At 38.1% G+C, this 26,500-nt stretch overlaps 1 protein-coding gene across 3 annotated transcripts in view; it reads right to left on the bottom strand.

Annotated features, from left to right (window-relative positions):
* Window positions 1–5,467, bottom strand: part of LARGE1 (LARGE xylosyl- and glucuronyltransferase 1) — a gene marked incomplete at its 5' end in the record, with an annotated part of 201,293 nt that extends 195,826 nt beyond the window's left edge. For all 3 annotated transcript variants that reach the window (XM_082495721.1, XM_082495723.1, XM_082495722.1), the window contains one exon: window positions 5,362–5,467. In XM_082495721.1, the coding sequence (XP_082351847.1) occupies window positions 5,362–5,467 (106 nt within the window). The remainder of the gene's footprint in view (window positions 1–5,361) is intronic.
* Window positions 5,468–26,500: the final 21,033 nt, after the last annotated feature.

Here is a 26,500-nt window from a genome sequence, read left to right as displayed (position 1 = left end):
CTCAACTCCCAGAATCAGTTTTCTCATTCAAGTATTCACAAATATGATTTCAAAATCTGCTTCCCATGAATATTAAAACTGGATATACATTGTTTCTGTAGACAGTCTTCCCAATTAACATATTCACTAGAATATTTATGGAAAGCATACACAAAAAGAGTGTGAACAGCAAAGTGAATCCATTTAAATACTAAGATGAATATTTGCAGCCTTCCTTCATTTCACTTTATTGTATTTTATGAGGTGTTTGCCCAACTCTGGCTTTAGTCATGGCTCTACAGATTACTTGGACTAAAATGTACTGTCAGAGAATGATAGTTGCCCAACACTGGAGTGAAAGAGGACAATCAAGGAAAGCAAGTTCCAGGAAAGAAGGCAGGCTCTGTTTTTAAAATGTTAACCTGGCATTTAGGAAAAACGTCAGCTTCCTGCTCTCTCACGAACTCCCTGCGTGATCTCCCACAACTTCTCAAGTTTTCATCTTAAGGTTGCATTACTGACTCTTCTTTTCCTATGAAATATGTTCTACACAGGAGCCCTATACAGACACTTTAGGACGTTCAACCCGAACTGGATCCACCATGTAGAAACTGATAACTCAGGTGTATTTCCTCCTGTCAAAATGGAGGCGACTCTGAATCTGCTGAGGCCACATAGAAACAGTGGACAATTTTTCGAGGAATCGGTAATCTGGAGACCATGTGTCAAATTAAAGTTCCAAGTCTCCATTTTACGTGACCTTCATGGTAAGGGCGATAGGAAACTGCTGCATATAGCTTGGAAAATGATGCTATTTCTGGAGCTACTATTGGTTACTGAAATTGCTATTTTCTTTCTAATGAAAATTCATCATATGTTATTTGATTATTTCCTCTACCCTGTTTTAAATGCACTCCACCCTTCCCACTCCATTACCTTGCCTTTTGAATGTAATTTAAGAATGTTGGAACAATTAGCTTTTTCATTCAAAGTAACTGATAACTGAAATTATGCTGTCCTTGTGCATTATTAAAAACAACAACAGTAACCAGGTACGTTCAAAGGCTACACAATATTCAAAATCCTCTTTAATACTCTAGTTCATAACCTTAATAGACATTTATACATGATTAATGAGGCTTTTAGTAGCTGTTGCTGTCACAGCTTGGGTAATGCCACCTCCAATGAATATTCCAAGGGAAGGGTCTTACTGGCAGTGTATGAGTGACAACTGTGAAGCAGCAGGCTGCAATGTACTTTCTGACACGAGAAACAAAACCCAAAATGAAAGGAAGTTCTGACCTAAAGAACTGCAAACTATTTAAAAAGTGGAATATGGGAATTGACTACATTAGGGCATATTTTATATTACAGACTCACTAACAAAGAGCTCATAAAGGGTTTCTAAATGTGATCCCACTGCCATGCTATGGCAAACGAATAACTTAAGTTCTTAGATATCAACACATGGATGTGTATTGTAATTCCTAGTTACATCAAGAACACGTAATTTTCAGGCACAGCACTGCAGATATCAGTACCGAAGAGAAATATTTGATTCTAGAGCCCTGAAATATAAACAAACAAAAACCTGCAAAAGAATACAAAAAAAGAGCACAACATTTTTTGCTATGACAACTCAGCTAGCTCAACCATTTTAGCTTAGTGAAAAAGAGACTGAGAAGTGATTTGACTAGTATATGTAAGTATCTTCAAACGGAAACATGCCCAGGCCTGATGGGAATATTTAGCATGGATTCACCAAGGATAAATCACGCCTGACCGACCTGACTACCTTCTGTGATGAAACTACTAGATCTGTAAATAAGAGATGACCAGTAGATGCAATCTCACTTGAATTTAGCACAGCTTTCAGTATGGTCTCCCACAACATCCCTGTATCCAAGTTGGGATTTTACAGTCTCTATGGGTGGACTACTATACGGCTGAACAACTACCTGGAATGTTGGGTTTAAAGGGTGACAGTTGCTCATTCATACTCTACCTGGAAATCAATTACATGTGGACTTCCTCAGCGACCAGTCCTTTTCAATATTTTTATCAGTGCCTCAAAGGAGACATCAGAATTCACTCATATCAAGATTGCAAATGATACTAAGCCTGGGGGTTGCAGTCAATAAACTCACAGACCCCACACTGGACACAGTGTTCCAGATGTAGTCTAATGAGTACCTCGGAAGGACTAACCCTCTTATAATGGCACGGGCTGTGGACTAGTCCTGCTGGGAAGAACCCGTAGTCCTGGTGGACATAACATTTGAACACGAGCCAGCAGCATGCCTGAACAGTGATGAAGGCCAATGGTATCCTGGGCTCTATCAACAGTAGCATAGCAACTAGACTGAGGGAAGTGACAATTCCCTTTTAATTGGTACTCTTTAGACCACATCTGGAACACTGTGTCCAGTTTGGGGTCTCAAATACAGGAATGACATTGATGAAGTTCAGCTATCAAGTTGTTCAGAGGCTGAAGTGCTTGCCCTGGGCTTGTTCAGCCCAGAGAAAAGAAGGCTCCGTGGGACTTACCAGCAGCCCCCCCAGTACCTAGAAGTAAGTTGCAAGAAGACAGAGCCAAGCTCTTCACAGCGATACATGGTGAGGGGATGAGTGACATCAGGCATAAATTGAAGAAATGGAGATTCAGACTAGATATAAGGAGAAACTCTTCCGCCTGAGGACAGTCAAGCAGTGGCACAAGTTGCTCAGGGAGGCCACGTAGACTCTATCCTTGGAGGATTTCATGACGCAACTGGATAAAGCCTAAGAAATCTTGCCTGACCCCAAAGCCCACCCTGATTTGAATAGGAGTTTAACCAGAGAGCTCCTGAGGTCCCTTCCACCCTGAATAATTAAGTCAGTCTATGAAGATACCACATACTGATAATTTCTTTAACATAGTGGAGAAAAGTATAACAAGAACTGTTTATTTGAATCTAAAACCAGATGAACTGAAAACTTCTGCCACTGCCTGTGATTAACCAAAGAAACTAGTGCCAGAAGACAAAGAGGACTCTCCGCTCCTGCTGGTTTCAAATCAAAGCACAATGCTGTTGTGGGACATTTTTTACTCAGGTATAAAAACGTATGTAAATTGTATGAAACATGGTGGAATACAAAACAAGAACTCAAATAAAATGACAAAGTGGCTTTAACTCTCTGCCCATAATACTTACAAGTTAAGGAAAATGCTAGCTATTATCTGATTAAATATTTTAACTGATCTTAGTATTCAACCAACAAAGGTTAAATCATGCCCCAATCAAAAATTAAAAGAAAAAGAAAACAGACTCAGAAAAATAACAGAAAGACTTAATAACTTTATATAATTTCCAGTGCTTTTCCAGTGTAAGGCTTCTTAATAGGAAATGGGCTTTTCTCCCTGGTTTGCATTTAAGATTAATTCACACTGAGAGCTTTAAGTCACTTCAAATACCATGTAGCAGCAAATTTCAAGATTTGTATTGAGCTCTCTGTAAAAACAAAGGATTCTACATGCACAGGAATTTAAAGCAGCATGCCATTATCAATTGTGGACACAATTAAAACAGTCATTACAACAAGGCAGCATAATATTCTTCTAAAAGCAAAAAGGTGAGGCCTGCATTTGCTCAGCTTTTAAAAATCAAACAAAATCAGTACTGTTCTGCCTGCCAGATCATTAGTTTTCAAGTATACAGTCAGTACCCCTTATATTTCCAATTTAACATGAATCACATAGTTTCATTCTAGAATAAGCTCATGGAGTTACTGCCCGTTAAAACAGAATTTTAAGTAACCAAATAAATTTGCATAAGCAAATATTTGTATCAGGCATGTAACTAATTCAGAAATGTATGTAATAACACACTCAAAATCTTTACATGTTCTTGTTTGTAATGTAACTTGGAATCCAATTTTGTTCTGAAACAAAGCACAAATTTGTCAGCCAAGGTTACATGAAAGAAGCTTGACATTTTAAACAATGCCTTTTTAAAATTATCTGACTGTAAAATAGTGTTTGAACAGTTTTTAAAAGGCTGAAACACCTTTCCTTGTGTAAGGTAACTACAAAGGCTGAACAGCTTTTTTTACTCTTGCCAAAAGAACACACCTATTGCCAAATATAAAATGCTCCATCTCAAAAAAAAAAAGCAAGCTACAAAGTAACAAAAAAATAGGAGAACCAGCATCTTCTAACCTCACTTAACTGAAGTATCAGTGCTGAACTCCTTTAAGGCCAGAAAAAAATTCATCATCAGACAGACAATGTAAAAGGCAAAGTAGTGGTTATCCCAAGACTCATTATGAAAAGTGCTAGTTATATAGCTGCAAGTCAATGCACCTACAAACTTGAGGATGACCACCTGAAGAAAGGACAGAAAGATATTCCAGCTATAGCAACCCACCGCCACCCAGTGGGATATGGATTCAAACTGATTTTATATACAGAGATTCTATATAGGTATTCACCGATTTTCTATGCTCAGTCTTCTAGCACAATAAGCATAGAGGCAGTGGCCAGAACCAGAACTAATCATCTTCACACAAAGGCAAGAAAAAAGCCTCATGATTGCAAGTTTTTGTCTTGTAGGCATTTATATACCTAAATCAGGAGCCCATAAACCATTTCACAGAAGTCTTTGCTGCTACGTTTACACCTCCTAGAGCAGTGTTCCACCACTGTCTGACATTCCACAAACGATGTGTTCTCTGATCCAGTGAGCAGCAGCACGCTGGACCACTGGACAAGAGGAAGCCTGCAGCTGAGTGACCATGACCTAGCAGAACCCACTACGCAAAGAACCACGCCAGGCACACATTTCCCTGACTTGTATGTTAGGCCATCCACGATCTCGTAGCTAGATACACTTCCTGCTTTGTGTCCCAAAACCAGACTCAGTGGCCCACGTCATCCATACCTATAAGGTCTAACGCACAGGTCCACATAAACAAGAGCTATGTAAAGAGCGCCCAGAATACCTCTGGATGCTTTTTTAAACACTTTTAAAGAATATTAAGGGAAGATCTGAAATAAGATGTTAATTTTCATTAAAAGTAAATTCTTACAGGGCATAGGATAGATCAACTTTTAAAAATTAGGAAATGCAGAGAAGAAATGAGCAAGGTGGTTTTTTTTTTGTTCACTTTTTAAAAGTTCAAAGACGAAAGGAAAATCAAATAACCAGGGCCAGCAATTACCTCCTCCTCAGCAGTGAGAACATGGTAATGAAGGCCGTTTGTTGAAATCTGCGCCTTGGGAACTATTTCCTATGGAAGCCAAACCAGATTTATTTAAATAAAATCAATGATGTCTGATCTGCATTTGTCTGCCCCGATACAAATCATTCAACAACCCACCCCCAGCCATTACTCCCCTCCTACCTTCAAAACTCCCAGCAAACAGATAAATCCATGTAATGGCTGGGACAAAAAGGACGGTCAGAGAAGCAGCCAGGAATTTCCGTCGCCCTCTGCAGATTCCCAGCATTCTCTCAGGAGTGCAGAGTCCCAACCCGGTGCTGTTCCTATGTCGGAAGCAAATAGTCCACAGCCTCCCACATATTACTCCCTGAAAAGGAAAGGAAAAATTATTTTAACAGCTTTCCTCTCTACTGAAAGGTAGACTCCTAAAGAGTTAAAAGAACAAGGCTAAAAGTAGGGTTACTGAGATTGCAAAGCAGTACCTATTTCAAAATTATCCACGACTACTTAATAATAAAACAAGTTTTCGAAGCCAGACTAAGGCAGTCATATCACCTAAATACACACTAAGCTAATCTTACATAGAGATAATACCTTTAATTTGTTTTTTTGCTACCCTTTTACTCGACAGAAACTGTGGGTTCTTTGATGCCTATGTGTGCTGGTGCCCCTGGGCAGATAAGAGAAAGCCACCTGCATTTCTTCACCTGCTCCCAAAGAGCAAAAGTCACACCAGTGAATCGATGAGCTGGCTGCAGGTGGTCATGAACTCCAGAGGGTGAACTGAAAAATGAAAGGTAAAGTTTGGGGGCAGAGGCATGTTATTAAAATGACCCACTTTGCTAATCAAAAAGCACTGCTACATAAAAGGGGAGAAGAGAAAGAGGAAAATGGGCAAGGAAGCTTCCTTAGGCAGAAAAGGGAGTATCAGGAGCTTTAGACTCTCGTATGCTACGAGAAAAGAAAAGGATTCTGAAGAAAAACAGTGTTTTTATGAGGAAAAAAAAAATAGAATCTTTGTTTGTTTAAATTATTGTTCTGCATTTCACAGAGGCCAAGATGGCAGAATAATCTGATTATTTTTATTCACAGGAAAATGAATAATCCCACACTAATGCAGACATGCAGGGCATAAAGATAATGTTTCACATCTTTTGCCGATTTTTTTAAAAGGGAGGAAAGGGTAGTGTTAGACTAGAGAAGTTGGAGAAGGAAAAGGAGGTATTAAGACCATGCATACCTAGTTCAAGCTTTGTGTGAAAGGGCTTATGTTTTCTAATTTAAAAAAAAAAAAGCATTGGTCTACAAGAATGACAGGGAAAGAAACACAGACTATGGCAGTACAAGGTGTTTAATAACAATGCTCTTTGGCTTGTGCTTAAACTAGTACTAGAGCTGAAATCAGCAATTAAAGCATTTCTACGCTGACATGTTAACAATGGCTACTGTGTGCCTTGAAAATATGTCTGAGCTCTACAACTCAACGTATACTGCAGTGAAAGTCAATTCTGAAATCAAATTACAGCAAAAATGAGAATTATAGACAAGAGAAATGGGTTCAGACAAAGAACTCTGCTGCTAGAGATACCTGCCTGCAGTAATCAGGCAAACTTACAGCTGTTCCTCGAACGTTCAATAGAGCCCACTTCACTACAGTTTAAGAGCCGCGATAGTACTCCTGACCTTGGAACTGATAAAATGAACTATAATTTGTCCAGAGCCAGCTCAAAAAGCATTCCATTGTGTCAGCTTTTCAACGCAATGAATGCCTCACCACAGAGATTTTGCACAAAATATGTGGACAGACTTAATATTAAGAACTGTGGTATTAGAATCAATGTGTTAGACAGAGACCCACATTTGGTAGATAAATTGTGGAGAACTCTTATCTTCATTCTCTGTATTTGGATAACGATTACATTTCATTTCTTTTTCTTACATCACATAGCTTGTACAACTACTCTGGGCAGAGTCCTTTACATCCCTACTTGAGAACCACAGATAATTCTCCTATATGTGTGTATATTGTAAAGTGCACGGAATCACTTACTTTAAGTAGTAATTATTTTTTTTTTTTCCCTGTAGCATCATGGCATGCACCACTGACATAAATCTGTGCATGGAAAAATGAATGTTTGAAAAAACAAACTCACAAGCAAGGTCATTCTCCAATACCAACATCTTGTAATGCAAGACCCATTTGGGTACATACTGCTCCTACCAATGATATCTGTAAAACCCACTGGCAGTGAATTAAGAGTCAACATTACATGTTTCTGAAATCAATGCTGTTACAAGTACACTGATACAAGTTTTTGGTGTAATGACACCCAGACTCTGAAGTTTGGGGTTATAGTGCTGGTGGTGGATTAATTCATGCTGGGGCTGCATCTTTAAGAAAGAATTCATTTTTTCCAATATATTCTTCTAAATATCCATGCAAGTTAAGTTTCTGAACAGGTCGACATGGAGAATGAAATCCAGCTTTTCTGCCCCATGAATGTAAAGTACCCTAACAATTAAGAAAGTATAAGAAACAACATTGAACTCCCAATTCAGCTACAAAAGTAAGCTAGAAATGTGGCAAATTCAGTTTTCTACAAATTGTCATCATTCAGACAAAACAGCCATTCTGCGCGTTCATGCACATCTTTTATCTAACTAGGAAGACATTTGGGAAAATCCTAGACAGACTAGTCAGTTTGTGATGGATGACCCTGGGAAATGTTGAGATATTTCTTTTAATGGTGCTTTAAAAGAGAAAAGAGACATTAACTATTTTAAAGGAAGATTCTACTATCTCCCCACCTTCCCAAAGTATTAAATATTCATTTTCAGTGCATAAAATCACCACACCGGCTGAATATTTTTTTCCAAACTAGACAATGCACCCTGTGCAAACCCTGCACAAGCAATGGTATAAAAGGTCCATGAACGGTTATGAAGATGCGTAGCTTAAAGGACAAATTTTGGACTCAATCATGCATTCATTATTGGTCTTGACTGCAAAGAATTTTACCTAATATTCAATTAAATTGAAAGAAGATATTGGAGTTCTTTGACTTGGTTTTCCTTTCAATTCAAGAGGTGCCAGATTGATATCCGTCATGAAAGCGACTAACAACACTGGCTGGAGCAAGGGCTGAGCACAGAACAGGGGAGCACTGTGCACATTTCTGCCATACGAGCTTGCCACTGCCTTTCAGACTTCTCCTACAGCATCCACTGTAGCATCCTCAAGCCATAGTCCTGCTGAATCAGACTGTCACCTGCCTAAAGGGTCTTAGAAAGCAGTTTCATGGTACAAGCTAAAAATGAGGCTACTTCAGATGTGACACAGCTAGCTATATTCACCTTTTCAATAACAAACACTCTAAGATGGTTCGCTTAATTTACACAAACCCATGAGTGTTCCTCCTGATAGCCCCCAGTCTTAATAATGCTGCTAACTAAACACCTGTACCCAGAAATACATAATATGAAACATGTTGGAAGGAAAAAAAAAAATGATGAGGAAGTAACCGGCCAGTTTATGCGCAGGATCTAGGTGAGATACTCCCATCAAAAAATAGCCAAGGGCTCCTCTTAATCTGTTGCCCAATGTTAGTATTTTCAGATACACCTAACTGAGACACAAAGAACATCTGCAACTTTAGCCACCTTTATTTGGTTTATCTCAAAGCAGGGGAGATCAAAATTAGCCCTGGAGTGAAAGGGAACAGCTGGGAGAGCTTCTGGTGAGGGGTTTGCAGTTTGAAACATGGTCTCAGCTTCACTCCCCCAGACACAATCAGATTTTCTGCCCGTGCCACAGACACAGAGAAGGTGCATGCATTTCAGGATATTCTTGTACCTTGGTCTTCAATTTTTAATGTATTGAATGTGCTCCAAGAGCATCATATATTTTAGAAATCTGATTAAATAAGAAATAGCCACGAAAGTTACCTGTATGTACACCATGCACGTACGCCTTGCTGTCAGTAAGTCAGACGCTCTACACTTCTACAGTAAATCCGGTTCAGGATTTATAAAACCTACTGCACATGTACAGACCGACAGACATTAATGCAGCAACTTCAGGCCAGCTCATCCTTGATTACTGCTAATGGTGCTATAAAAGGCTACTAGCTTGGACAATGCCTGTGTGAGGGGTCACAGTGGCAATTAAAATAAATTGGGTTTCTCATTACAAAGACTTACTCATGACCTTCTTACCACGCAGCAACAGTGAATGGAATGACTTCACATACAGTCAAATGCTTCCCTTAACTACACTACCTTATCAGAGTGCTTGCTTTGTTTTAAATCAAGGATTATCTCTTCAGCTAAGCGTGAAGCGGCTCTCAACCAGTACGAGCAGCACGTATATTAAAGCATGTAACACAACACTAATCACATTGGTATTCAGTTTCTCTTCGCTTATTTTTTTAATTATGGCATGACAGCTCGACTATGTCGGACATTCAGCAGGAGTTCAGTGGAACAATGGAAGTAATTATGAAAACAAAAATCAAACGCAATTAACTAGATTTAACTGCTCTACTATAAAAAGCTTTTCCAACTGCTTCATACATTTCCTTGCATTCGTTACAGTTAATCTTATCCCCGTAATCTTCCATTTGTTTTCAGAGCCACTGAAATGAATATATACAGTTAAAGCTGTTTATACACCAATCCCGTGCCTTGGCTTTGCTGTTTTTCTTGAATTAACGTTATCTAATTCTTTCTGCTTTTCCACACTTGCAGTCAGAGTCAATGAACAATTTCTACTGTAAAGCTTGTCCCTTGGCTCTGTGTCAATGTAGCATCCATCCCTTACAAGAGATTTTTCACAGTTTTTTGCCAGACTCAAAATATAAACAACCTAAAAAAAAGCAGTATCTTAGCCAGCATTTTTCTGGTTTTCTTTAAAATGTTGCTAATGTGGGGTTATAATGAGTTTACTCCTTGATAGTCAGCTTTTCATCTTGCAGCTCTGCAGTGTTCCAATTATGGAAGTTGGTTGTCATGTGACAGATTTTTTGTCATATTAGGGAAAAGTTTGGTACCATAAAGGCAGGGTGTGGAATAAACCCAACATTATGAAATAAAAGATGAAATAATTAAATGGTAAATCTTTATATAAATAAACTCCCCTTTGCTAACATACTCTACTTCTCAAGTTCTTAGAACAGAAATAGCATTTTGAAGGGAAATGCCACCTTTTCTCTCATCAATATCTTCCTCTTCAACATGGAAGAATGTCCTACAGAAACAAATCTAAGGCTCCCTTTGCTCCCAAACTCTGAATTTTCTTGGCATTGGAGATCTTCCCCCCACATCAGACTTCCTAATCCGATGGTATCATGACTTTACAGAAGGATTTGGAGTGAACTCAGACTCAGCAACCACCTCAGAAGTTCTGTGAAGCCACTTTAAAGGACCAGATTATAGCAGAGTTTCCAAATGCTACCAAATTTACTCTTTCTCAACTCGTTACAAGAAAATAGTCCTATCGATAAGAGAGAAAATAGCCAATAACTTGACAGCACAAATGAGTTCTGCCTTGGAACTGTGCTAACTGCTCCGAGGGCATACAGGATTGACACCTTCTTTTATATCTTCACTCAGTATGTGCTGTGGCTCAAGGAAAATTCTATTAGTGTCCTGTTAATCAAAGTTTTCTAGAAGGTTCCAGCTGTAAGCAACACCACCACAGGAATTAGGGTTCTATCCTTACAGTAGACTGTTTGCAGACGGGGAGAAGTAAATAAATAATATGCTTTCACGTTTTTCCTTTTTCATTTCTATGTATTCCTTTATATGTATGTACATGTATATATATTTATATATGCATCTTTAATGGAATTCCTTTTTCCTTTCAAGCCTAGACTGCTCAAAAGAAGGAAAGCCTGTAACTTTAAAAATTATTATCAAGGAATAACACAATTTAAGATCAACAGGATAAGAATCTCTTCTTAAGCCTCCACTAAAATGTCACTGTTAATATGAGGGGAAAAAAAACACCCTATCAGTTGAGAAGAGACAGCAGGAACAAAACGCAATCATCACAGAAAGATCAATCTTGCCCGCTATTCACATTTCATTTGCAACCCAAGAATGATAGTTTTTTTCAAAGCAGCTACTGACCTGTTTTTTCAATGAGTTCTCTGAACTCTGCTGTACTCTAGCCCCTCACCTGTATGGGCATATAGCACCAGTGTTTCCTGACTCCCCAGTTTATCTCAGGACTCTGCACTGTTCAAAGAAAGTGAAACAAGTCTGACTTGGTTTGTGTATGGCAGAAGTCTAACAAGATACTACATATACATACTAAGAATACCTTAGAATTTGAATGATAAACATACTAGAGACTATGGCCAACCAGCAGTAATAACTGAGAGAAAGAATCTTTCAACAGTAAAGCAATTCTGCTCCAGAATCACAGTTTACACCCAGACCACAGCATTATTACATATCTGAATTTCAGGCTTAAAAAAAGGACAAAGCTCCACATCTTTCCAAATTCAAGCCTCTCCATCCGATATAATGGCAGGAGGAAAAAGTAACATGCTACCTGTTCTTGGACGAAGGAAAACATCAGTATGTTGCTGCATCATTGCTCTCCCTGATGCTATACCAGGGCACCTTTCTCCTTCATAATCAAATCCTGAAGAGTCATGGGTTTGTCCATCCATTAATTCCCTTTCTTACGTACTGTGTGCATGCATCCACATAGAAAACAAAATGGTCTTTAAATCAGAAGTATGGTGCAACTCGCAACTTACATAACACCTCTCAAGAATTTTGATGCTAATACTTTGCTTCTCAGCTAAAGTTTTTGGATGTGTATTCAAAAGCAGTGTTTACCTTCAGTAGAATCCTCTACATACAAAGCTGCTCAAAGAAGGAAATTAATTAAAGATTCATAAGAAAATTTTGCTCAGGAGAAAACAATTATTGCTTGAAGTTTTCCTCCCTGACAAAAGAATCCATGTCCCTCTATGAAGCAAAGTCCCATTATCAAAAAAAAAAAAAAAAAAAAAGGAACCTTTTATTTTACTGCATAGATCTCAAACTACTAGTTAGTTTTACATGGGGATTTGTAACACGCTTATAGCAGCTACTTACTTGTCAGATGGAAACAGAAGTTGGCATTGTACTTGCAAATTGCTCTTTATGAAATACTCATATTAATTTAAAAAATAAAAAGTGCGAGAAACAGACCCAAGTGGCTCTCTCCTCAATCCTGACAGTGAGGTAGAAGGAGCTGAGGAGAACTGGATGGATCCTGTGGGTCAAAAACTGATTGCACAGCTGGTATTGACAAGAGAGATTTTGATTTTACAACCATAGGACCCTCTTTGAGAATGGAGGACTGCTTACAAAAGACAGGATCCACCTAGCCACATGGGGCAAAAGTGTCTATTCCAATAGGTTGGGGCCAAACTGGTGAGAAATTTAATTGTGAGTAATGAGGATTGACATGAAAACCCACCAACAAATGAGAAAGTAGTAGATTGGGTTGGCAAGCAAAGGATTTTGAGTGATGTGGACAGGAGATACCTGTCTGCAGTAATCACGTAATGGGTTGATATAGGCTTTTTTGGAAGGACCAGCCAAGAAGGCAAGGAGGAGGAATTGCCCTGTACGTGAGGGCAGCAGAAATGCATGGAACTCTCCTTGGGATCCTTCCTCTGCACTCATCACTGGTGAGAAACATCTGGAGTGCTGTGTCCAGGTCAGGACACAGCCAGAGAGGTTGTGGAGCCTTCATCCTTGGAGATATTCAAAACCCAGCTGGACATGGCCTTGAGCAACCTGCTTTAGTTGACCCTTCTCTGAGTAAGGGGTTGGACTAGACGATCTCCAGAGGTCCCTTCCAAACTCAATTCTATGATTCTACAATTTTGTACCCAGTCACAAAATACATAGTGGCCATTCAACTTAAATCTTTAAAAATTCCAACTACCATCAACTCCACTGTAGATTAATAATAATGTGCATAAGCAATTATACCAAAACACACAAAGACTCCCAGGTTAAACTTTTAGCTAGTATAAATCAATACAGCTTCACTAAGGTCAATTCAACCTACATCAATTCACTACAAATATGGACTGTCTCTCATAATTAATGGGCAAAAAGTTGAATTTCTTATAAGAGCACTAAAGTTCTCACCTTATTGCCTAAACCCACAAATATTTCTAACAAATTTATGTAAGAATAAAATAAATTATGTCATGAAAATTCCAAGAATTGCGGGGAATTTCATATTTAATCAAGGAATTAGCAAATAAAAAAATGTAATATATATATCTGGCTATGACTGAAAGCAGAAGACAGATTCTTTGTTATCATTACAGTGCTACTTTACTGAGCACATTATACAGTCTCAATAGTTCTTTGATGCTACTACAGAATGTAAAATAGTACCATGCGTTGTGAGCTACTTTTTTTAGTAAGTTTCCTGATGAAATCCTTGTGTGTCAAGGTCCTGTATTTATTTGTTCTTAAATGTTATACCATGCAGGCAGGCTACAAGGACTATCCATTTCCCTAGGCTTTCTCAGGGCTGAGTGAGTTCTATACAAGCTGATGGGAAAGGTGCTTCCTCCCCCATGCTCCTTCTTTTTACTGACATAGAAGCAAACCTCTTGCAGAATAGTTTGGTGTCAGGCACTTGTTTAAGCAGGGAAGGCAGCTGTGGATTTCGGTTATTTCACACAGGACTATCCTTGAACACTGGAACACTGGAAGAGGGCTTGATATACTGGAATTCATAAATACAGATTTCTCATGGCTTGTTACTTGGAACTACACAGATTAATGTGGGTATTAGACAAGAATGGCATGCAAGTTTAATGCAATTACAAAAGGACTATGAAAGGTGTTATCAAAGCTGAACAAAGCTGTAGAAACTAGCCTCAAGAGGAGACACTGACAAAAGCACTTACTAAAGAATCCAAATTTTCCATGTGTGGAGTTAGCATTTCAATAGAATCACAGAAGAGTTTAGGTTGGAAGGGACCTCTGGAGGTCATCTAGCCCAATCCTCTGCTTAGAGCAGGTTCAATGCTGTTCTTTCAAACCAAACTGTAATTTGGATAGCTCTTTGCTATATTTAAAAACTATCATCTGAGGGAGGGTTGTCTGCCTAGAGAAAAAGGGCAGTGGGCTAAGGGTTTCTATGTTCTCTCCCCACATTTCCTGGAATTGTAGTAGTATCACTTAACACGTCATTTTTCCTCTGCATGAGAACTTCAGTCTTTGTAATCTCTTACTGATCTCATTATCATCATCATTGTTCTCTGAAATTCCTATAACGCTGCAATTAGATGAAGGTGGAGAAATAATAAATATGAAACATTTAGCAAGTCCCTTGTAAAGAAAATGAATATACTAAAAAGAATGACCTTATTTAAATGCACATAATTAACACTTCCACTTTAAATTTGATTATAATTCATCATTTTGGGGGGGAAGGGGGTTGCCAGATCTTTTCTAACAAGAGGAAAAGAGGATAATGATGATGCTGAGGATCATCAAAGGACGTAGAGGACTGTGCAGTCATGGACATGTCATATAACAAGAGCAGGCTTTGAACTGGCTGGTGTTTGAGATGAGGGGAGAGATAGAGAGGAAGAACACCTCTTACTGTCTCTCCTAACTCTGCTTCTACATTCTAGTATCTTTTAAGACAATCTGACTCTTTCTATGTTGTACTGGCAATCGTTAATATAAATCCAGAGAAGTAAAGCTAACCTCTAGTAACTTCAACAGTGGGACTTCTGAGAGTAGGACAGAGGCTGGTTAAGAGTCTCAGAGAAGAATTGAGTTGAAGGAGTTCCTCACTCTCTAGTCTGAGACTGTTGCCGACTGGATGGAAGTACTTCACCAGAGTGAGACAATCAAGTAGGAACGACTGGAAGTCATATTATAAATATTCACACCTTTAAAGGGAATTCTGAAAGACACCTGAGCTTTCTATACTGAAGACTTATTTCTGCAACAATTCTGCATATTCGATCTTAATAATAGCTTAAAACCAAAAGATCCTTAAATATAGCATTATACAAACACATGTATACAAACACACACATATACATATAACTCACTTCAACTGTTACCAAAGCCAAAATAATACAGTTGAAATATATTTTAAAGCAAAGTTAGTCTAACCACCAGAGCTGTGGTTAAAATAACCCCATGTGTACCAACACTGTTTAATAACTTTGCCCCCTTGCTTGTTCCATATCTGCTATGGTTCTCAACACATCTCTTGGCTCCTGGGCTTGCTTTCAGAGTGAGCAAGCTGGGCCTTTCTGACACAAAATCGGTGGAAGTTTTGATGCACTATCAGAACCGTTCCCCACAGACAGCACAGATGAGATCGCTCCCCGAGCACTGTAACAATCCCCCAGCACTGCCTCCGCAGGTTTGCTGCCTTCAGGCACTGCTATCATGCAACGCCTCAAAAAATGCAACATACACCCTTTGCATCATGTCATGACTTAGGCAAACTGTGGCAGTTTTTCTGAAAAAAAGAAAAATAACAATGTCTCGGGACTCAAAGGAGACCTAAGCGAAGTGCGTTATGCACCATGGACGCAGGCAGTCCGCTCTACAGGAGCCGAGTGCCGTGAATGATGGCCGTTCTGCACCTCTCGGCCTGCAGCTCGGGATGTGCTCTCCGGAGGCAATGCCTTTGGCAGCATAAATGTCATTGCTATAATGTCTGTTTGTTTAATCTACAGATGGTCTATGCTGTTCTTGTATCACAAGCATTATCTTTTATCATAACCATATGGGGCGCAATATTTCGAATCTCTGGGCCATGTAAACTGCAGGAACACAGCACATATGATGATCATAAACTAAAGGGGGTCAGTTCAGTTATATCAGTACAGAGAATGGGATCGTGACACTGACCCCCAGGCCAATGTTTCACCAACAAGACAAGATATATTGTACTGCAACAGATAGCAATAATCATTATAGATCACTGCATTTTATGCAGAATTTTCTCAGTTGCTCATGGGGAACTGTCAGTAAGACAGCATGAAAATATAATGATTGTGAAAACAATCCTAGCACACTTCTAAAAATAAAACTTTTTAAAACTTTTTTTGTTGCTAGGAGATACAAAAATATAGGACATAACAATGCAGTTATTTGGAGGGCAACAAAAGTAGTCCATAGTATTATCAAAAATGTACCACATTATTATTAGCTGTAGTGATTCACACAGATTGGTTGATTTTGACAACAAATTACATAATATTGTTTTTCCAAGATTCACCCATAGCTATGAGGACACACGTTGGTAGGACAAGTTTTGTTTACTGCCAAGATTATATTAACTACTTTGTCAAGTGATGAAAAGATTAAAAGAAAAGGCTGAAATAGGCCCGGGTGACTTTTTTTTTTTTTTTGGCTGCTGAGGATTAGAACTACAGGTGTATAAAATATTTGCAGTGATTACATATTATTGCACAGCTGAAAGAGAAGGTAAATCCTTTATTTCCAATACAACAATGAAACTGTATTAAGAATATTTTAAAATTTAGAGAATATGCTCAAATCAAATGGTTTGAACTTTGATAGTATGTCATCATTTGCAGTTCATAGTACTTATGTTAACTTTGAGATACACAAGTTAATAGAAAATTAGCATAGTTTTTTCACCACTAATTCCTGGGAAATATATATATATTCCATATATTTTACAGGCAACTTATAATTTGGTCTTGAAAGTTCTGAAGTTAAGTTTTCAATTACTTTTCCTTATTTGTCAAAAAAGTTTCAAAATTATAAGACTTATTTTGGCTGCCTTCTTTTATGGAAATGTCAAGGCATACCTTGTAGTGACTATATTTTTCATACCGTGCTATTAAAAGAAACTTAAAATGTGTTCCACTTACTAGAAGTTGCTCTGGTACACCAGGTGAAGACAGTGCAAATGCCTGTTTTGAGCGTGTTAAGAATGACAAAGCTGCAGATGAGGGACAGACCTACTCAGTGAAGTAAGGCTATTTATATCTCTTCTAGAATACGCTAAAAATCTCTTGTACAGTCTTAAGAATAGCATGATCTTACATTTGCTGATGTATAGACATAATTTTGCAACTACAGGGTAAATTATGACCTAAATGGCTGATTCTTTGGGCTATAACTGTATTTCTTCTCTCTTACCCAATCTAAAACATATACTATGAAAGCACAAAAAAAATGTTAAGGGGTTTCTTTCAGTAATATGCATTAGCTCTGAAGTGCACACTATTGACTTTGTATTTTGGTGGCACCAAGCAAAATCATCTTTATTTAATTCAATTTCTCTAAAATGAGATAATTTTAAAAAGAAAGTACGTTTATTCCCAAAGGGTTTTGACTTGATAAAATGCTAAATACGTATGTTAATTGTTTTTATTTTGTAAAGTTATTGTACTCTTTTAGTATTATGTAAGAAAATGGACTGATGTTTCACATTTGAAAACTTGTGAAATGTTAGAAGAATATTTTGCTTTTTAAACAGACTTGAATAGATTAATGAAGCCTGTTAATATTTATTGTTACAGCTGACCTTAAAATTATATTTCATTTCTACTGGTAAAGACTTTTACATACTGATTTTGAAAGAAAGAGACGGAAACATATTGAAAGCGACAATAAGTGCCATTTTAAATAAGAAATTGAAGCTTTATATAATTGGACAGTAGGGCTGAAGACTATAAAAATGTATAGTTCAGTGAAAAATATGCTAGAGAAAATGGTGTTCCTCTACAATGCCCCTTAAACTATAGTAATATGTTTTATTTCTGCCTAAGTGGTCATTTTAACAACAAGCATAAGCAACCTGACAACCTCACGTGTTTCAGAATTGAAAAAAAAAGAGGCCCTGCCAGCTTGGGGCATGGGAAGAAGGGGCTGCTCTTCTCATTTTCCTAAATAGCACCTTCAGATCAGAAAGCTTTGAAAGTTCCTCTCTCAAATTATACTTCCAACTATGAAAACCAGGAATTATACTTTTTTTTTTTTTTTTAATGAAAGCTAAAGTTGTATTAGAACTTCAAGAACTGAACTTGACATAAAATGCTACCTCCTTATGGCTCCTGAGAAAATCACGGGGGTTAGCACTAACGTTGCAGGCATTACTGAAAATGAACGTATCTGTTGGAAGACAGTTCAAACCACTACTGGATACTGATCACAAATTTAGGCTGTTATCATGCAGCTCTTATCATGCAGCTCTTGAAATTTCTGAGCCTGATTCAGGCAGATAGATGTCAGCTGGGTCTGCTATGTTGCACTGTCTTCCAAACACCAACCACCAACTATTTCTAAACTTTAATAAGCAGATACCTGGAGCAGTTTGTATCTGATCAAGGCAGAGTTCCTTTAATATTTTAACTGTTGAGAATACCTTACCAAGTTTTCACATGGAAATAGGAATCCTCGTTAAGACCTTTTCAGATTAATGTTATAAACCAGCAGTATGAAGTAAAGCGGAACTTCATAGGTTGAATCATGTCTCTTTAGTGTCTAAAAACACTTCAGAAGAAGAAGTAATGTTGAATGTGCAATACATCTTGAGTTATTTTTTGTCATCTTAAAAGCTATATTCAACAATATGATCAAACACACTACGTGTCATCTTCTAATACTTAAAGTGCTGCTGGCAAATAATTACACAAAAGAGTTCAGGAGGAAAACTGGCTTTTGCACAGAAATGATAGCAGGATTTTATCAGGCTTGAAAAATTGTGAAACACTGAAAGAGTTCTTTGGGAGAATATAATTTTACTACTTGTGATACTAAAATACTTTAGCAGTATAACCAGGGGGGTTTAGCTATTCTCAGGCTTCATTTCAAGGTCTCAGCTTTTTCTTTTAGTATTTCTAACATTCCTGTAATGTGCCCTGATACTAAGATACCTGGGTCTCTAAATTAAATGTCATCATATTTGTATGTCTTCTGGATTCCATGGGTCTTTAAGTAAAACATTTAAGAATTTAAGGAAAATTGAGTTTACTGGTTACACAGCAAGCCCATGATAAAAGTTAGGAGAAGCATCCAAAAAGTCTAACTGCAGTGAAAATATCTCATCTAAGCAATACCTCAGTCCTCATTAATATTTTACCACAGCAGTTCAATAATATTGCCTAAGTGCCACTAACAAAGATTAATGGATCAGATCTACACAATTTACTTTTTTTCATAAGGACATGTTGGATTTTCTGTTTAGTTTTTAGTGCCATCTGTGAGGTTAAGAGATTTTGGATAAGAGCATCTAAAATTGTTTCACTGTGTGAGTAATGCGAAAGACTTAGAGGTATAAAAATTCAAAAGTTTATGGGGAAAAAAGTTAAATCAGCATGCTAATAGCAGTAACATTATCAATTGAAACCCTACAGCTAGCATGACATACGTCCCAGAAATTCAATCTCCATTCCTTTTGGTGAATTAATGCAGAAAAGAGCAGGGAAACAGGCACTTTCAGCTCCAACTGAGAAAGAAGTCAATGAGTGAGTTTACATCAGCATTTTAATTCAGAGGAGGAATACCTTCATCCTTTTTGATACAATCTCCCCAAGCATTCCTACTTACTCTAGGCTGAGCTACATGACTGAGGATTCTGAGAGGGCTCAAACTGGATACCCTTATGATGAAACAAAACCAGAAGATGCATTCCAGAGTGTATGCTAAAGGATGCTACGAATACTCAGCTGCTGGGACAAGACCGTAACTAGCCTACTGTAAAAACCTTGAATGAATGCAGCCTGTGTATCAGGTCCTCAGCACCAACAATTTCACTCCACAAATCTACTCCTGCTGGGCCTCAGTATTTGCCAACACGGACAAAGCTGTACGACATCACGCTGCAGAAAAAGCCGAAGCCACACAAAACGGGATGTGAACTGAAAAAAAACGGTTTCATATAGGTGTATTAATGAGGAATAATTCACAGGCTGTGACGCTGTCAGGAAAATCAACGTCTGTGATCAAATGCAAGTTTTTTTCCTTCATCTAAAAACTAGGCTATAAAAGAATGCCTTTTTTATCAACCCATTCATAACCTGTCTTATGTTGAAGCATAAGAGCTCAGCTAATTAGGTGCTTGATAAAGGTAGCTTATTTGGGGCATTTTCCTGCTTTTGCACTTACAGTAGGCAAAGGAGGTAAAGATAAATTACTTAACGTCAACACTTTTTTTTTTTCCTCAAATCTCCAATTCTAAGCAGTTATTTCCTCAAAGGTGACAATGAAAGGAATTAGATGTACTCTAACTTTCAGTGCTTCAGAGAAATTTTTTAACTAAGAGAGACTGAAATTACACATTCTGATGTTGTAGTTCTAAACGCTTCCAAGAAAATAAATGAGTTTCAACTAAAAGGGTGCTCCATTTGAAAGTCAGCTATACGATTCCATAAAGTGCTTGCATTTTTCAGCAACGCACACCGAAGCGTTGCAATGCCACAGTCAGACAGCAGATGTCACATTGTTTAGCGAGATGACTACATGAGAAGAATCGTCCCTGATGCCTCAAGGAAAGGGGAGAGGCCAGTGAGAATGAATTAATCTCTCTGACAACGGTAGGCAATAAAAAGCACGACACGCATTTTCTAGTTGCAGAAAAACATACAGTAGCCAGGCACTGGAAAAAAAAGTCCCACTGAAGCCTAGAAGTGAGTGGCTGGCTTACCCACAGAGTGCAAATAACAGTGATACTGTGCAAACAAACACTCACTTGCAGTCAAAATAGCAAGGTTTCTACATTTTTCTTCCTCACTGCGCAGAAACTTCTTCTTGCACAATTATGCCTACGGGCCTTACCACAGGAGGATCACGTCTGATAAGTGGTGTGTAAACGCAGGAAGTTCTTGCCCCTATAGACCTTGAGATGTAAAAGTATCCAGAAAGAAAATACTCTGACCTTCCATAGTACAGAGAGTATCAAGGCAGACTGATCACGTGCCTTGTCTATAATCAGACTAAGTCTGAAATGTGAGCCCAAAAATGGATTTCAAAGACCAAGTCCACCACCTTAACTGGAAGTTATTCCTATTTAAAAACATTGTTACCATTGAACCCTTCATGCAATGATCGGACCCTCTCTCCCAGTCCAACACCTGAGAGAATCTACAGGCTCAGGCTGTTTCTCTCAAATACTGACATATTCTTTAGCAGCACAGTTGAATACCATACAAAGTGAAAAATTAAAAATAGAGAAGACAACTTTTCTTACTTCTCCTTTGTTTTTTTGCATTTAAGTAACTTTTTGAAGAGATGACCATTTTGGGATGAATTTTTTAGGAAGTTCTCAGTGTCCACTTAAAGAGTTGCTACATTTTTTTTCCTCTCAAACATTTTAAAACACAGGAAGGTCTAAGGCTTTTTTCAAAAGTCTATTTTGCAGTCCTATAATCTGGCATGTGCCCAGTATTTAGTGCTGAATTACAGCTCTGGGAAATAAATGAAACATCATTTCCCAAAGAAATTACAATTTTCACAGCAGTTTACATATGTATTGAGGCATAAATCCCAACTTTAACGAGCTGGTCAAAGTCCATCCCAGACAGGAAACTCCAATGCTATCCTACACTGCACAGTCAAAAAGAAAAAAAAAGAAAAAAAAAAAAAGAGAGAAGAAAAAATTTTCTAGGATGGAAAACACTTGCAAAACATCTGTGCACAACGTTCTTCAAAAGGCAAAAGAAACATGTTCTTTCTGTGCTGGGGGACAGGCAGGGCTAACCCAAGGATCATGAAGGTCTGACCTTTCTTAGAATCACAGAAAGGTTGGAGTCAGAAAGGGCCCTGAAGATCATCTTGTTCCAACCCCCCTACCATGGGCAGGGAGACCTTCCACTAGACCAGGTTGCTCAAAGCCCCATCCAGCCTGGCCTTGAAGACTTACAGGGATGGGGCCTCCACAACTTCCCTATGAAACATGTTCTGGTCTCTCACCACCCTCAGGGTAAAGAATTTCTTCCTAATACCTAATCTAAATCTACCCTTGTTCAGTTTAAAGCCACTAACCTTCCCTAATAAAGAGTCCCTCCCCATCTTCCCTGTAGGCCCCCTTCAGATACTACAAGACTACAATAATGTCTCCCCAGAGCCTTCTCTTCTCCAGGCTGAACAACCCCAACTCTCTCAGCCTCTCCTCATAGGAGAGGTGCTACAGCCCTCTGACCATCTTCGTGGCCCTCCTCTGGACCCCCTCCAACAGGTCCGTGTCCTTCTTATGTTGGGGGCCCCAGAGCCGGATGCAGTACTCCAGGTGGGGTCTCACCAAAGCAGAGTAGAGGGGCAGAATCACCTCCCTCGACCTGCTGGCCACGCTTCTTTTGATGCAGCCCAGGATGTGGTTGGCTTTGTGGGCTGCGGGCTCACATTGACAGCTCACGTTGAGCTTCTCATCAACCAGCACCCCCAAGTCATTCTCCTCAGGGCCGTTCTCAATCCATTCTCTGCCCGGCCTTCTTGTCCATCCATACTCACTGTTACATAAGAAGCCAATGCTGACGTAGATTTTACCTGCCTACTCATATTCTTTCCACTGACAACGTACATTCTTACAATATTTCAAAATTGATTATTACAATAATAGTCTTGTTCTTTCCTTCCTATTTTATGTGGGTTGATTTAAGTTAGTCACATTATGCATATGAATAGGAACAGAAGCAGGTGTCTTGTTTATGTTCATGAAGAATTTACAGAACTAATACACAATTTTTTACATTTTTACTTTACAGACACTGAAGTAGATGATCCTTTTCATGAGTTATGGAGCTGACTTTCACAATCTAGGTCTTATGAAAACAGACATAAATTACCTTATTTGGTTAAAAGTCTCATGTGTTTAGGACACAGCAACAGAGCTGTAACGTGGGATTGTGGTCACAGAGGGAGAAAGAACTGAAGTGTCATACAGGAGCTATGTACAATCCTAAACACTCAAGGAAACATCACTTTTCCTGAGATAGCATCTGACTTTGCTCTGAAAAGAATTACAGAAAGGGACATTACAGCCTGAATAGGTGTTTTGAAAATAAAACACTGGAATAGGGTTAGCACTATCCTTCATTACCCAAATAGGGTGATGGAAAAAGGAACAAGGACACTAATGAAGCTGATAGTAATGACCTTACAAGCTGCTGCCAAGTCAAAAAGATCATCTCTGTAATGCCCACACATTGTTAAAAATCACTGCTTTCCTTGGTAATCGGTAATTGCAAATCAGAGAGACATCCTTACGTGCTAACTCAGTTCATACTTTTCCCCTACTCACACTTAAGTCTGACGCTATGATTATTAGTTATTAATTCTCACATTTAGGCAGCATGAAAATGTTATCTGACCCAGTGGATGCATCATTTACCCTCAAATCCTTCACAGATAGAAAGCAGTGGCTGAGAGATAACCCATTGCTTTTTAGGAAGGCAGCAGAAAAATCAAAATGCAAAATAAATAAGTAGAAAAAAGATGAAAACCTAGATTCAAATTATATAAGACAATTAGTTATTTATTAAACACAGTCTTCTCATTATCCTTTATCAAATCCCTAAAATATAATACTTGAAAAAAGGCCTATTAATTTTGTCATTCTTTGGTTTTGCAGAAATAGGAGGTGGTAACAACAGTTTAGGTGCAAAATGAACTATTTTTTCAAAGGTTGCAGTCTAGAGGCAAATACTGTCTGAAGAACAAAATTAAATACCATTTTTAAAAAATCTGCTTTGCTATTGTGGGATGTCTACCTTTTATTAAATCCACTTTTGTGAAGACTCAACAAAAAGCAACTGGACAGGATGCTAGATAATCTTATCTAGGGTCCCTTTTCCATGAAAGATTGGACCAGGTGACCTTTTGCGGTCTTTTCCAACGTGGGCTGTTCTATGATTCTACAAACAAAATGCCCATTTTGTATGAAATACCACAAGTTCTTGATTTGGAGACTTTCACAAAAGTTATGTATACTCAATACTTTTGTAAAATAAGGTCTTACAATGTCTCAAATTCAGAATTAAAATTAATATAGCTAGAATTAGTAACTAGCTTCAGATATGTAGGTTCTAAAAAGTTATGACCTAAATTATAATGCAAAAATAGGCCCCAGAAGGGAAAGGTCATACCAATGAGCTACCCCTTCTCTTGGTAAAAAGACAGGACTTGTTATAGCATTAAAAGTATCTTTTACTATTTTATTTTAATTTTAGGTTGTGGGGTTTCTTTGTGGTTTTTTTTTACACACCACTTTCAATCATCTCTGTATTGCTTGACAAATACCAAGAGTTTGGGAAAGGAAATGAAAGACCTTTCCCCTACCTGAGCTCCAATAAAAGAAAGGTTGCTTCATCGCTTGCTAGCTATGATCTTAGCCCTGAAAAAGCAAAGGCTAATCATAATATACAGGATTCTGTAAACAGAAAAGAAACATAATCTACTATCACTCACATATATTAACAAAAACCAAAAAATCCTCTATAAAAAGGAACATAACTTTAAATTCTTTCCCTCCCCACCCCCTTTTTTTTAATTTAAGCAGCAATTTGATTTATTTCACTGCATCATCACAAATTTCTTTAGGAGAACAATCAACCAGCCAACATAAACTGACCAAAGAAACAGAACATCCCACAACTCCAACAAAAAGCCAAAGCCAAAAAAATCACATCATTGTAGATGACTGAGCCAGCTAGTCTCAAAAGATTAGCTGTTATTGCGGAATAGGTATTACAACTCACATTTCTAGCACTGATAATGCCTCTTAGGAAAATAAATAAACATCCTCCAACCTCTTTACAAGAAAAAGTTATTTTTTCCATATAATACATTACCTATTCTGCTTATTATGCGTGTGGTATACACACACTTTTTCTCTGTCTCTTGGAGCATTTAATTACAGTATAAGCTAATGAAGTCAGTATCTTCTATTTTTTTCTTAATTCACAATGCTTTTACAAGGAGCATAAAGGTCCTATTTTTCAGGCAAAGATCCTGATTAATAAAGGGCCAGAAAAGATAAACATAGAAAGCATGGCACAGGAATTTCTTCAAGTTCAGTGCTTGTCATAAGGCAACATGGACTCATTGGTTCACTGGATGCTCCACACAACTAAAGTGGTATTTTCTAACAGGGAGGAGGACAGGGGAGAAAGGGAATGATGTAGTGACTCCTCAGGCTGAGACACAAGAAAACAGCATATACCTACAGCTTTTATGATCTATCTCTTCTTCTCAAGAACTTGAGAATTCAAAGGGATTGTGGAACTTGCTTGTACTTTGGCAAAGGATGTTGTTGTATCCCACCAATCAATTAAACGCATAGAGATCTGTAATAGGACTACTAAGAACAGTTTGAAGGAAGTATGAATGGAAATGTATGTATTGTGGAAGCACCAAAAGAAACAGTCAAAAAAGGAATAAGAGATGTCACGTGTTGATGGGCACCCCCAAACACACCAGTTATCAACTGCACTTCTGTATGCAGTTGCTCAAGAGGTCTGTTTTTGTAAAATAAAGGACAAAATCAAATCATTAAGAGAGGGTGACAGGAAGATAAAGAACAGGATTAGCGCTATAAGGTGGCAGAAGGACAGCAGGGAAATCAGCAATGTTGCCTACTGACTTACAGAGATGGTGCAGAATGAAAAGGCTAAGATTGCAATCACCGTCAACTCCTAAAGAGTACAAAAGTTACAGTCAAAAAACACCATGTGATCACCAATCAAGAAAAAAACAGTAGATATGATGAGGACTTAATAGCTGGCATCTTTTACCCTTCCTGTCACTCTAAGTAATTCTAGCCCCATCACTTGGCCACACGTCTTGGTGCTGCTGGATATGTCAGTAAGAGAGTGAAATCAGTGAAAGAATGAGTGTGAGAGAGAAAAATACATTTTGTGAAAGCAAAATCACCTTCCCCTTCTATAGGGTTTCCACATTATATTTTATTACACTAGTTGCAAAATTTATAATTAATTGTGGTCCCAGGCCAGGGCACTGAAAAAGTCATGTGATGCTTAGCTTACAGCAATAAGCTTAATACTGTCCCTTGCTGTACAAGCCGACGTGCTTGGGGATGCTGAATCATACGATCCCATTCACAAATGCATGCTTACTGCATAGTCTCAGGTGAAAAATTATGCCACATGATCAAATAACTATCCATAAGCATCTTACATGCTGGGATTTTAATAATTAGGGAAATCTGTTCATAAAAAGGGAAATAAAAAAGCTATGTGTCACTCAAGTATAAACACCTTTGTCATGCAAGTCTTTTCTTGCTGTCTCCTATAAAATAAAGCACTGGAAAAAGATAAAGCAACTTAAA

The sequence above is a fragment of the Vanellus vanellus genome, assembly GCF_965231255.1.
Source record: "Vanellus vanellus genome assembly, chromosome: 1".
NCBI classification, from domain to species: domain Eukaryota; kingdom Metazoa; phylum Chordata; class Aves; order Charadriiformes; family Charadriidae; genus Vanellus; species Vanellus vanellus.
Note: the sequence above shows the minus strand (reverse complement) of the source record. Positions and strands in the feature narration are given on the sequence as shown.